Raw genomic sequence first — 12,973 nt, forward strand, 5'->3', positions numbered from 1 at the left:
GAAAGTTCCAGAACGCTGCGGTGGTGCGTCATCGCGAGGGGGGGTGGGACGGGGGCGGGTGGGGGTGAGGCTTGATGAGCGAATACGGGTTCCTCATTGGAGCTTGCAGAGGTAGCCAAGCACTCATTGGTTGAGGCGACCATGATGAACAGCCGGCAGGGGCGGGCCCCTTCTGGAAGGTTCTGAGACAGGGTATAAGAGACAGGGTGGCGGGCGGAAACCGGTCTCATTGAACGCGGTGGCAGCTTTTGAGGTGTGTGAGGTTTCTTCGCGAGTAGATTCCGGCCTACACATACGGTAAGGCCTTTGCCCTTTAAGTCCTTGGAAGTTTCCGGGGAAGTGTGTATCCCAGACTGAGTGGGCTTGCTGCCAAGGGTCTCCAGAGCAGCTCTCTGGAGCTTGCGGGGGAAGAGTAGCGATCGGTGAAGCAGCACTTTCTCTACAGGGGGTGGCCTTGGCGCTTGGCCCCGGCCTGCAGGTTAGGGGGGAGCCGAGTTCAGGTTGTTGCGGCCGACCCAGGGCGGCAGGGCGGCGCCCCTTTGCCCCGGTTAAATAAGACCTTGCGTGGTGGGGGAGGGGCGCCGCATCCGCTGTGGCCTTGGTTAGGGGAATCGGAGCCAGGCCTTGACTCTTTGCTTTTTCCAGGGTCGTTTTGCTTTTTAAGCCGCCCTTGGCAAGCACCCAGAATGGAGGTTCTTAGGGTAGTGGGGAAAGAAGGGCCGTTGCAACTCGTGGAGCCCTGGGCTTTGGCAACGGGGATTGCACCGGGGTTCCTGTCGGTGTGGGCCACGTGTTCAGCAACGTCGGAGACCTTCAGGGCAGATGGTTCCTTCGGGCAGGGGCGGGCTCTGCTAGGTTTGGCATAGCAACCTGTACTGCAGCATTACTGCTCTGATCTCCTGCGTGGTAAAGTACTGAGCATAATCATCTGTGTGGTTATGGCCATTCTTAAGTGGTCTAAAGAAGGGGGAATACACTGAAAATGCTTCACTGGATTTTCAAAACACGTGTTTAATTTTATTCTTAGGAACCATGTCTAAGGGACCTGCAGTTGGCATTGATCTTGGCACCACCTACTCTTGTGTGGGTGTCTTCCAGCATGGAAAAGTGGAGATAATTGCCAATGATCAGGGGAACCGAACTACCCCAAGCTATGTCGCCTTTACTGACACAGAACGATTGATCGGCGATGCTGCAAAGAATCAGGTTGCGATGAACCCCACCAACACGGTTTTTGGTAAGTATGTAATTTTATAAGTATTAACGGCTAGGGAGCAGGGCATTTGAGGAATTCTGGCTTACTAAATGAGACACCGAAGAGTCCTGTGCAGTAGGGAAATATTTTTCTTGGGATACCTCGATTAGGTAATAAGTAATTTTAGGGTAAACTAGGATGTACTATTATTGCTTCCCACATAGGAGTTTGGCATTTGAGAAAGCATGGGGGGGTTTATGTATTGCTGGACAATTAGGCCTTTGCAGAATGAACTTCACCCTAGTCTAGGCCCGAGTTTTAATGTTAGAAGGTGAAATGCAATAAAATGCCGGATTCTTTTTACAGATGCCAAACGTCTGATAGGGCGGAGATTTGATGATGCTGTTGTCCAGTCTGATATGAAGCACTGGCCCTTTATGGTGGTGAATGATGCAGGCAGGCCCAAAGTCCAAGTAGAATACAAGGGAGAGACAAAAAGTTTCTATCCAGAAGAGGTGTCCTCTATGGTTCTGACAAAGATGAAGGAAATTGCAGAGGCCTACCTTGGGAAGGTGAGGTTGAGGTTTTTTGACAATGTAGGAATTTAACAATGGGGGCGTCCAACTGGAATTTGAGTCCATGTTGAAATTAATTTGATTATGGGACGAAATAGCACAAATTGTACTGGTATTAATTACTTGGTATTAATCTGGGTTTTTCTGTGTTTTGTTGTTACTTTATTCCTAGACTGTTACCAATGCTGTGGTCACAGTGCCAGCTTACTTCAATGATTCTCAGCGTCAGGCAACCAAAGATGCCGGAACCATTGCTGGTCTCAATGTACTTAGGATAATCAATGAGCCAACTGCTGCTGCTATCGCTTATGGTTTGGACAAAAAGGTTTGTCTTAATTTTTGTCTTTGAATGCAAATCTAGATTTAGGATTTATTATTAGCTGTCAGAAATTTACATATAAGCTTATTTTTTAATGGCAGGTTGGAGCTGAAAGAAATGTGCTGATTTTTGATTTAGGAGGTGGCACTTTTGATGTGTCAATCCTCACTATTGAGGATGGAATCTTTGAGGTCAAATCTACAGCTGGAGACACCCACTTAGGTGGAGAAGACTTTGACAACAGAATGGTCAATCATTTTATCGCAGAGTTCAAGCGCAAGCATAAGAAGGACATCAGTGAGAACAAAAGAGCTGTCCGACGTCTCCGTACTGCATGTGAAAGAGCTAAGCGTACCCTCTCTTCCAGCACTCAGGCCAGTATTGAGATTGATTCTCTCTATGAAGGAATCGACTTCTATACCTCCATTACCCGTGCTCGATTTGAAGAGTTGAATGCTGACCTGTTCCGTGGCACCCTCGACCCTGTAGAAAAAGCTCTTCGAGATGCCAAACTAGACAAGTCACAGATCCATGATATTGTACTGGTGGGTGGTTCTACTCGCATCCCCAAGATTCAGAAGCTTCTGCAGGACTTCTTCAATGGAAAGGAACTGAATAAGAGCATCAACCCTGATGAGGCTGTTGCTTATGGTGCAGGTAATCTCAAATTTTACCCTTTAATAGGCAGCCTTTGGGGCCCAAACCAACTCGCTGTGATGATGGATTCCAAAACCATTCGTAGTTTCCACCAGAAATTTTGTGTTGGCTAGTTCCTTCCTTGGATGTCTGAGCGAATGAAATGGGTTAATGAGGTGATTTGAATTTGTTTTGGTTTTTTTTTTTAATTTTTAATCTTTTCTTTAGCTGTCCAGGCAGCCATTTTATCTGGAGACAAGTCTGAAAATGTTCAAGATTTGCTGCTATTGGATGTCACTCCTCTTTCCCTTGGTATTGAAACTGCTGGTGGAGTCATGACTGTCCTCATCAAGCGCAATACCACCATTCCTACCAAGCAGACACAGACCTTCACAACTTACTCTGACAACCAGCCTGGTGTGCTCATTCAGGTAGGTGTTATTTATTATTAACACTTGTAGCAGTTATGTAAAACCAGGAAAGTCTTGTTCGCTGTGATGATGGATTCCAAAACCATTCGTAGTTTCCACCAGAACAATTTTGTGTTGGCCAGTTCCTTCCTTGGATGTCTGAGCGACTATTAATTCCTAGTGAGTTTATATAGCACAGAAATTTTAAGTCTTAATGGTGACTAACTTCTGTTATTGTTTACCCCAAGGTATATGAAGGTGAGCGTGCCATGACCAAGGATAACAACCTGCTTGGCAAGTTTGAACTCACAGGCATACCCCCTGCACCCCGTGGTGTTCCTCAGATTGAAGTCACATTTGATATTGATGCCAATGGCATCCTGAATGTTTCTGCTGTAGACAAGAGTACAGGAAAAGAAAACAAGATTACCATCACTAACGACAAAGGTTAGTCTGGAAAACAAGGCTCTCTTGTCTGGTCTTGATTTATTTGAAGTGTCCCCCACTGTAGGCCAAGGGATAAGACCTACTGAAGATTCTGTAATTTTCTAGGTCGTTTGAGCAAGGAAGACATTGAGCGCATGGTCCAGGAAGCTGAGAAGTACAAAGCTGAAGATGAAAAGCAGAGGGACAAGGTGTCATCCAAGAATTCACTTGAGTCCTATGCATTCAACATGAAAGCAACTGTTGAAGATGAGAAACTTCAAGGCAAGATAAATGATGAGGACAAACAGAAGATTCTTGACAAATGTAATGAAATCATTAACTGGCTGGATAAGAACCAGGTTGGTAATTTTCTGCTAAGCAGTAAAGAGATGCATAGACTCTGGGTTGGCATAACGGTCACAGTGATGAAAGGTCCAGACATTCGCAGTTTCCACCAGAATTTGACATGTTGGCAGTTTACCTTCCTTGGATGTCTGAGTGACCCAAGACTAAGACCTAGTGTGAGGTGCTTTTTCTGACTAGCCCTGGGCTCCATGAATATATTAGGTTGCATTATAAGTAAACTTACAATGGTTATTTTTTTTCCCCTTCAGACTGCAGAGAAGGAAGAATTTGAACATCAGCAGAAAGAGCTGGAGAAAGTCTGCAACCCCATCATTACCAAGCTGTACCAGAGCGCAGGAGGCATGCCAGGAGGAATGCCTGGGGGATTCCCTGGTGGGGGAGCTCCTCCCTCTGGTGCTTCCTCTGGGCCCACTATTGAAGAAGTTGATTAAGCCAGCCCAAGTACAGTTGTAGCATTGTTCCACAGTAAAACATGGAAGGGCCCAAATTTGTAGCAAATTCTGTGGCAGTTGTAAAGTTGCTGCTATAGTAAATTACTGGGCATTCTCAATACTTGAATATGGAACATGTACACAGGGAAAGGAAATAACATTGCACTTTATAAACACTGTATTGTAAGTGGAAAATGCAATGTCTTAAATAAAACTGTATTTAAAAATTGGCACCATATAGTTGTCTCTTATTAGCTTCTGGTAAGGCCTTAGAGTAGCATTGGTAATGTGCCATTTGATTTAAGTGATTTAAGTTTTAAAGCCAGTTCTATGGGTGGAATGTGGCAGAATTGGCTATGAAATTGAGTAACAAAAGTGAAGAGTCTTGCTCATCCTAAAAGCTTCAATAAAGTGTCTTCAGTTAAGAAGGGCAGAAACCAATGTATCAGGAATAAGGGCTTTCTAATTTACCTGGGTGCCTCTTTGGCTAACTTAAAAAGAACACAAGTATATACCAAAGGAATTCCTGAATTCATGGGAAATGTGACTTTCCTGTGGGTCACATGGTGTACATACTTTCTAAAGCACACAAAGTGGTTTATGCCACCTAGTGGCTGGTTGAGTCCCAACAGGGAATTACTATGCTATGCTATGTTCTTGAGCTTAAGTTGGCCTATCTTGTCATGTCTTGGAGTTAAATCCATGTGCTGTAGTATGTGGCTCATGTGTGGTAATGTTTGGGGAGCTTTTTAACCCAGGATTACTTTGCTACCAAGCTACATTTTTTTCCCCTTTTTTCTAAGTTGCCAAGCTTGGTCTCAGATTAGACAATCTTACATACTTGGGCTGTGATCTGAAACTTTATGCCTGTATATGGCATTAATCTCATGTTGGTTTGTGGTAGCCCAGCTATAATTATATGTGGTTATGGGTTATGGTTGTAATAATTTGGTACAATATTTTTAAGTTTTTTTAGGATACAAGATCTTTTTATGTGGTGCTGAGGATCGAACCCGGGCTGCGTGCATGCCAGGCGAGCGCACTACCACTTGAGCCACATTCCCTAGCCCATTGGTACAATATTTGCAACAGTCCATATAGCTATTAGCTGAATCTCAAGAGACTTGGTTATTTTTGTTTGGGTCCTTAACTAGGGGATTTATAGCATCCCAGATTCTTGGCATTAACTTTGGTGTCTGGATGTTTGCAGTGTTAGCTTCTGGGACTATTATTCTGCCATAGTTCCTCAAAGACAATACTAGGGGTTTTCTAAATTTCTTTTAATTTTGTGCCTCAGTGGTAGAGTGCTTACCTAGCAGGTGCAAGGCCCTCCCTGGATTCTAGCACCACTAATGAAGGTATTGTGTCCAACTACAACTTGACTACAACTCCAATGCATGGGAACAAGAGCCCCAACATTCAGAAGCTGGTTTTAAGATGGAATGTGACATTACTACCCTAAGTACAGTTCTATATATGTAATATGAACTGTAATGCATTCTGATATACAACAAATGAAAGATGAAGGTAACCATGAGAGTATTGGCACTCCCCATCCCAACCTTATAGGGGTTAAGAGAATTGGACCTGTTGAATGTATATAAATCTAGGATGGCAAAAACTTGGGCTTTCTGGAAGGTTATGATTGTAGGAGACTGATTATAGCTTTCAAGGTTTTACCCAATGTAATTAGCCTTTGGGGGTGGGGTACTGGAGATTGAAACCAAGGAAACTTGGACCACAGCTACAATTCCCAGCCCTTTGAGGCAGGGTCTTGCTAAATTGGGTAGGCTGATCTCAACTTGGATTCTCTTGCCCCAGCAATAAAAATATTCTCTATAATTAGAGAAGATGAGTTCTTGTAAGCAGTTCTTTGTTCAAATGCTTATATTGTTCAGACCCTAGGACTTTCAAGTGGGCTTTTGTATTCATGGAGAATGGGGTGATTGGTGGGACTTAGAAATAAGAATTTTTAACTTGTGCACATTGGTGTAAGGGAGTCATTGTCCACTAGGTGGCAGTAGCTGATTAGAAAACCACCAGGATACCTGGGGAAGACACTAAACCTTGTCAGAGGCTTTATTTTCTAACCAAATAAAGAAGTCGGCTCTGAATACTCCATGTTCTAGGCAAAGAATTCCCAGCTGGCAATGAGGTGGGATATATCTTTTTTAAAACAGAATTTTTTAATATTTATTCAATTTTCAGTGGACACAACATCTTTATTTTTTATTTTTATGTGGTGCAGAGGATCGAACCCAGCGCATGCCAGGCAAGCACGTTACCGCTTGAGCCACATCCTCAACCCGATATATCTTGAATACAGATTTTCTTGGGTACTTGGCAGTGAGGATGGAGGGGTATGGAATTTAGTCCTCTGAGGCCTTGTGGGTGTTGGGGATAGCTCAGTGGGAAAAGGCTCTGGCTTTTCCTTATCCCACTATTGGTACTTTTATCTCCTGAAGTTCCACTTCTCAAAAGACTACTTTTTAAAAAACGTATATAACAGATGCAATTAACATGTAGCTTACCCATTTATGAATTTGTTCACAAACTGAACTGTGCAACAGTCAACTTAGAACAACTTAGTCACACCAAAATCCCATTTGCATTTCTCCCTAAACCACCCACTTCTAACCTTAGACAATCTATTCTCTGCCTTGAAAGATCTGTCCATTCTGGACATTTCATGTGAGTGGAATTGTGGCCTTTCGTGACTGACTTTGGTGTGTTTTTAAGATCACCCATGATCAAAAAGATCACACAGATCAAAAACTCATTCTTTTATAGAACTCATTCATCAGTTAATGAGCAAGTGGCTACAGAGCTGTCCATCCCACCCAATGGGTTTGGAAGTAGAGAGATCTGTTAAAGGTAATTGGATAGATGGATGAGAAGGAACAATAGAAATTTAAGACAAGATTCCAGCTTTTTGAGGAACTGAAGTGGCTATGCTCTTTAATCTATTTGTGACTTTGAAATCTCAAACCATGGTGGATATAGATTCCCTACCCAAGGGTTGAAAAAATTAGTGGGGACTGAAAAAAGCAGATTACAAGCAAGTAACCACTTGAAAAAAACCTCAGAACTATTCATCAGAAGCATTTTTGTTGAAAGATGTTTGCCACTTATAAGGCGTGTGACCTTAAGCAAATCATTGTTTTTGAAGTTCAGTATCTTTACCTGTGTAAAGGAGGTTAAAATGCTGAATTATTGGTTTGTTGTGAGGATGAAATGAAGCCAGTTTATGTGGAGCATTTCACTTTGCCTGACTGGAGATGCTCAAAATTGGGTCCATCACTATTAGTAACAAAAATGGGTGTGGGGGGCAGTACTGGGGATTAAATACACTTAACCACTGAGCTACATCCTCATCCTTTTATTTTTTTTATTAAATTGCTTTATGAATTACAGGATGTACCACAGTGCCGGGCTCTAAATAGTAATGTTTCCTAGGTACTATAATAAGCAAAAACATTATAGCTTAAAACAATAGAAATTTATTATCTCGAAGTTCTAGAAGATGGAAGTCTGAAATTAAGGTATGGGCGGAACCCATTAGAGGAGGAACTGAACTGTCCTGACTCCTGGCCTCTGGTAGCCTCAGGTCCTCCTTGCCTCACTCCAATTATATGGCTAGCTGTTTTCTCCCCATATGTGTTCATATGGCTTCTCTTTGCATGTCTGTGTCAATCTGCCCTTTTACAGGTATACCAATCATATTGGATTAAGGGCCTACCTGATGACCTCATTCATTGTAACTTGTTACCTCTGTGAAGACCCTACTTCCAATTAAAGGTCGCATTCTGAGGTCCTGGGATTAGGATTTCAACTTTTTTTTTTTTTTAATGGTGGGGAGAGAGCACAATTCAACTCCTAAAATTTGAATACTTGTTCTTTAGTGGGACCAACAAAATGGCCTTTTCAGCCTTTCCCTGAAGCTGCTTCCACAGCAGGCCATCAGCTGTAGGTCTCACTTCTTTTCATCCATCATCATCCCTCCATTGTCCCTCCAGATTCCCAAACAATGCCTAATTCTATTGTTTCCAGTGATTTCCCCGTGGATAGTAGTTTATTTGTGTCATCAAGTCTCTGATGAAATCTTTAGCTGTGAAATGTTTAGCCCAATCCCAACAAATCGTGTATAGTATTAACATGTCACAAGCTGCCTGCGGCCTGCATTATGTGGTAATTTGGAAGCGAGAGAAGTGATAATATAGGGCTGGGCTTCCTTTGTGAGCTCGCATTAATGCTGTAGTTGGTGATGTCAATTGACAGCCCATTGATTTGGGCTAATAGTGCATGGAGGGGACAGAATTGGGGCGAGGTAGGGGATAAAAGATATTGACATCCAGTCGCCAGGATCCTGGCAGCTTTTAATCTATTATTGCCCTCTTTTAATGCAACTTCCGTGTCAACTGCATTTGCCTCCACCAGCTCTGCCTGCAGTGCTGAACTGTGAAGCCAGTGGGATGCCACACCCAGAGTGGCTCAAAGTTCCCCAGTATTGATTCTTTGATGCTCTGAGGTGTGAATTATAATTATTTCATTAAGTCCTTTAATGGGTATCAACCATGAACCTTCCCCATCTCAGGCTGGGGAGGCCAGGGCAAGGTCCACATCATTAATCTGTGTTCATCTCGTTGCCACCAATTGTCCTACTCTCGACCTTTATTTTTTTTTTCCTCCTATTATCGCGTCTAAGGTTTTAGTAGGAAGCAGGTCGATCTACTCTCAGAGAGGAACTGGGAAGAGGAGTTGACTGATTTGGGGAGACTAGAGAGGAGGCCACAGCAGAACAGATTGCAGTGTTGGCTATTCACACTCAGGGACTAGCTAATCACTCTGTCGCACCAGCTTTGCCCAGCTCTAGTAGCCTGTGCTGGGAATTAATGCAGGAGACCTTGGGACAAAGTGGGACATCTTGTAGCTGCTCTGTGGTGGCTTTGAGTTCTGTCATCGCTCAGGAATATTCCACCATCTCCACCCCCTTTAACTTAGTCATTCGTCACTAGGTTGCTACAGACACAAAGGAGTACAAAATACTGCCTTTTGCCTTCTAGCAACTTAAACTCCAGGAAGGGAGAAAGGGATGAACAAGTGGATGGATAGCAAAGAGACACTAATGAGCACTGAGAAAGGGTCCAGTTCAGAGAGCCAAGACACCCACAGAAAGGGCCCTCTACCCAGCCATGCTTGGGATGAAGAAGGGTTTCTCAATGAAGCTAATGCCTAAGCCAATCCTGAAGAATGTATAGGAGAAGGCCCGAGGAAAGAGGAAAGGCATACCAGTCAGTGGGAACAACATGTTTCAAAGGACCAAGTGAAAGAACAGGCACATGTAGACTCATTAAAAAAAAAAATTCCCTCCCCCCACCCAGGTTTCTTGTCTTCTCACCTCCCATTGGTAATTAATTTCATCAGAAGCCTTAGAAAGGTTCAAGAAGAATCACAGGTGGTATTTCCATCAGCTTCCCAACTAGTTTGTGCTGTGCCATACTTTTTTAAGGCTCAGAATAATTTTTCACTGCAAATTTTTTTTTTTTTGGTAGGCAAGTGCTCTACCACTGAGCTACATCCTCAGCCCTTCGCCGCAAACTTTTGACACTACTCTCATCAAAGTATGAAGTCTAATTCCTCTTCCTTTGAATATGGGCTTGAGGATGAACTTAAATGGATAGAATGTGTGGGGAAAGTAACTCTGGAGAACTTTGAAGTCTAGAATATGAAATTAGTATTCCTCCCCCATGGTTCTCTGGATTTCACCCTAGGAATTTTTGGCTGCCCTGTAGGGAGTCTGGTTCCCCTGAGGCTCCCTATATAAAAAGACCATATTGCCTAAGGAACCTCAGTGGTTCCAATTCTAGCTGGTGAGTGGGTCTCCTGATTGGGCACTGGACACATAAATTTAAAATGTTGGTGATAACTCCAGTTCCAGCCACCAGCTAACAGCATCTCATGAAAGATCAAAATACGTTCAGCTAGACCTGTTAACTCTCAGTCTCAGGAGCAAAATATAGCTACAAATACTGGCTTTAGGCCACTGTTTTAGAATAGTTTGTTATACAGTGATAGATAATTGGAACTGTTAGACTTAGTAACAAAATTTGATTAGTCACTTTTTTTTTTTTTTTTAGAGAGAGGGGAGAGAGAGAGAGAGAGAGAGAATTTTTAATATTTATTTTTTAGTTTTCGGCAGACACAACATCTTTGTTTGTATGTGGTGCTGAGGATCGAACCCGGGCCTAGGGCTGGGGTTGTGGCTCAGAGGTAGAGTGCTCGCCTACCATGCATGAGGCACTGGGTTCGATCCTCATCAGCACATCAAAATAAAACAAAGATATTGCATCCACTTATTACTAAAAAATAAATATTAAAAAAAATTTTTTTAGTGTAGATGGATAAAATACCTTTATTTTCTTTATTTTTTTGTAAGTGTCAAGGATCAAACCCAGTGCCTCACATGTGCTAGGCAAGTGCTCTACCACTGAGCCACAACCCCAGCCCTTGCTCTTCTACAAAAATTGTAAAAGTTGATGTAATCCCAGCAGCTGGGGAAGCTGAGGTAGAAGGGGAGTGCAAGTTCAAAGTCAGCCTCAGCAACTTAGCAAGGCTTTAAGCAACTTAGTGAGTTCCTGTCTCAATAAATAAATAAATAAATAAATAAATAAAGATCAGGGATGTGGCTCAGGGGTTAATTGCTCTGGCACCAAAAAAAAAAAAAAAAAAAAACACTTGCTGGGCATGGTGGCTCATGCCTGTATTCCTAACAACTTGGAGAGCTGAGGCAGGAGGATTATAAATTCGAGGCCAGCCTCAGCAACTTAGTGAGATGTTGTCTGAAAATAAAAAAGGGCTGAGGATGTACCTCAGTAAATGAAAAGCATCTCTGGGTTCAACCCCTAGTAGAAAAAAAAAATAATGAAAGAAAAAGTTAACTCAATTTCTAAAGAAAGCAAAGTCTTTTTGACTTATAATTGGGATTTTAATGGTTCTACAGGTCAAATTGAATAAAATTGACGTCATAACACTATTTTCCCAATCCATGAATATGGCAAATGTCTCTGATAGTTAGATCTTATTGAATTTCTGTCAATTTTTAGTTTCAAATGAAAAAATCTTGCATATCTTTTCTTAAATGTGTTGTTATATTGATTTCAGTGCTATTAGAAATGGAATTGGTTTTGAATTTCATTTTCTAGTTAGTTACTCCTTGTTGGAATATAATCCAATTTCTATATTGACTATGCATTGTATGATCTTGCTAAATTCACTTATTAAGAGTTCCTTAAGGGGCTGGGGCTATATAGCTCAGTGGTAGAACACTTGCCTAGCATGTGTTAGGCAAGGTTTTTCATCCTTCATCCTAGGTTCCATCCTTAGCACCACAGAAAAATGAAACAAATAAAATAAAAGCATGCTGTCCATCTACAACTACAAAAAATTAATAAAAATAAAGAATTATTGTTTTAAAAAAAGAGTTTATTAAGATTCTTTTCATAAGCTGTTAAGTCATTTGTGAATCAAGATGGTTTATTTCTTCCTATCCCATTTTTTACTTCTTTATACCCTTTATTTCTCTTTCTTTCCTTATTGTTTTGGCAAGAACCATTAGTACAGTGGTGGATACACTGATGAGAATCATCCTTACCTTGTTGCCAATCTTAGTAAGAAATTATTTAGGGCTGGGGATGTGGCTCAAGTGGTAGCGTGCTCATCTGGCATGTGTGCGGCCCGGGTTCGATCCTCAGCACCACATACAAAACAAAGATGTTGTGTCCGCCAATAACTAAAAAAATAAATATTAAAAATTCTCTCTCTCTCTTAAAAAAAAAGAAATTATTTAATAAATTTTACCATTAAGAGTGTCATGACCTTTGGGTTTTTCAGAGATGCCCTTTAACAGATTTGGATTTGGTATAATGCTCAAATTGAGTAAATTTGTTAAGCATGGAGACCTATCCAAGACAAAACTTCCAACAGAGGAGACAAAGAGGAAGAAAGAGGTCAAATGAAGGAGGGGACAAATATTGGCAGGTCATTACTTAAAGGAAACCACTGAAATGGGAGTACTGAGAAGTGCTGCAAGATGTAACTAGCTTTTTCACCTACATGGATATCTGGAATATATTCAGAAGTCACTTGGCATGTGCAGGCCTGATTTTGAACTGCAGCATTTTAAATATCCCTCTCCCTTACTTACCACAAAAGGTCAAGGGTGTCCTCCAATCATGGCACCAATCCAGGGTTCCCACAGATTTCCTAAGTGTCCTCTAGGGGACAGCAGCACTCCCGAATCCCAAAACTGGAGTTAGCCCTAGATATGAAAAACCTGGCTCTGCAACTTTTTGTGTCCATAGGACTTTCAGTTTCTTCACCAATAGAGGCAGGAGGGCCGTACCCAGCTCACAAACTGTGTAAAGGTTAAAGTTATGGTGTAGTAAATGACACTTAGTACAGTATCAGGCATGTAGAGCTCAAAAATAGCTAATAGGTATTGAGTATTTGTAATTTGCCATGAAGAGTAACAAGCATCTGAATTTAGTGCCATTATTGATTAATTTTCAGTGGAACAAAGTGAAGCCCAAGTTACTTGTATGGGAAGTGAATGGCAG

At 41.9% G+C, this 12,973-nt stretch overlaps 1 protein-coding gene and 2 non-coding genes across 3 annotated transcripts; all 3 read left to right on the plus strand.

Annotated features, from left to right (window-relative positions):
• The first annotated feature begins 151 nt into the window (after positions 1-151).
• On the plus strand, positions 152-4,591 carry Hspa8 (heat shock protein family A (Hsp70) member 8). Its single transcript, XM_046438706.2, has 9 exons — positions 152-297; positions 1,028-1,237; positions 1,562-1,767; positions 1,943-2,095; positions 2,191-2,746; positions 2,954-3,156; positions 3,384-3,582; positions 3,688-3,920; positions 4,176-4,591. The coding sequence occupies exons 2-9, from the start codon at positions 1,033-1,035 to the stop codon at positions 4,356-4,358; spliced, it is 1,938 nt and encodes a 645-aa protein (XP_046294662.1). The 5' UTR covers positions 152-297; positions 1,028-1,032; the 3' UTR covers positions 4,359-4,591.
• On the plus strand, positions 2,798-2,883 carry LOC124088968 (small nucleolar RNA SNORD14). The gene has a single exon (XR_006850538.1). It is a non-coding gene; the product is annotated as a small nucleolar RNA SNORD14 (small nucleolar RNA).
• On the plus strand, positions 3,215-3,302 carry LOC124088969 (small nucleolar RNA SNORD14). Its single transcript, XR_006850539.1, has one exon. It is a non-coding gene; the product is annotated as a small nucleolar RNA SNORD14 (small nucleolar RNA).
• Positions 4,592-12,973: the final 8,382 nt, after the last annotated feature.

This window comes from Marmota monax, unplaced genomic scaffold, assembly GCF_021218885.2.
Source record: "Marmota monax isolate L192 unplaced genomic scaffold, Marmota_monax_Labrador192_F-V1.1 WCK01_AAM20220418_F8-fsc00081, whole genome shotgun sequence".
In the NCBI taxonomy this organism is placed as follows: domain Eukaryota; kingdom Metazoa; phylum Chordata; class Mammalia; order Rodentia; family Sciuridae; genus Marmota; species Marmota monax.

Bases quoted from the DNA above. Each gene is read 5' to 3' on its own strand.
- Hspa8 (XM_046438706.2), top strand. From the start codon at position 1,033: ATGTCTAAGGGACCTGCAGTTGGCATTGATCTTGGCACCACCTACTCT. The intron at 2,096-2,190 runs GTTTGTCTTAAT...TTTTAATGGCAG, and splicing joins CTTATGGTTTGGACAAAAAG to GTTGGAGCTGAAAGAAATGT. The intron at 3,583-3,687 runs GTTAGTCTGGAA...GTAATTTTCTAG, and splicing joins TACCATCACTAACGACAAAG to GTCGTTTGAGCAAGGAAGAC.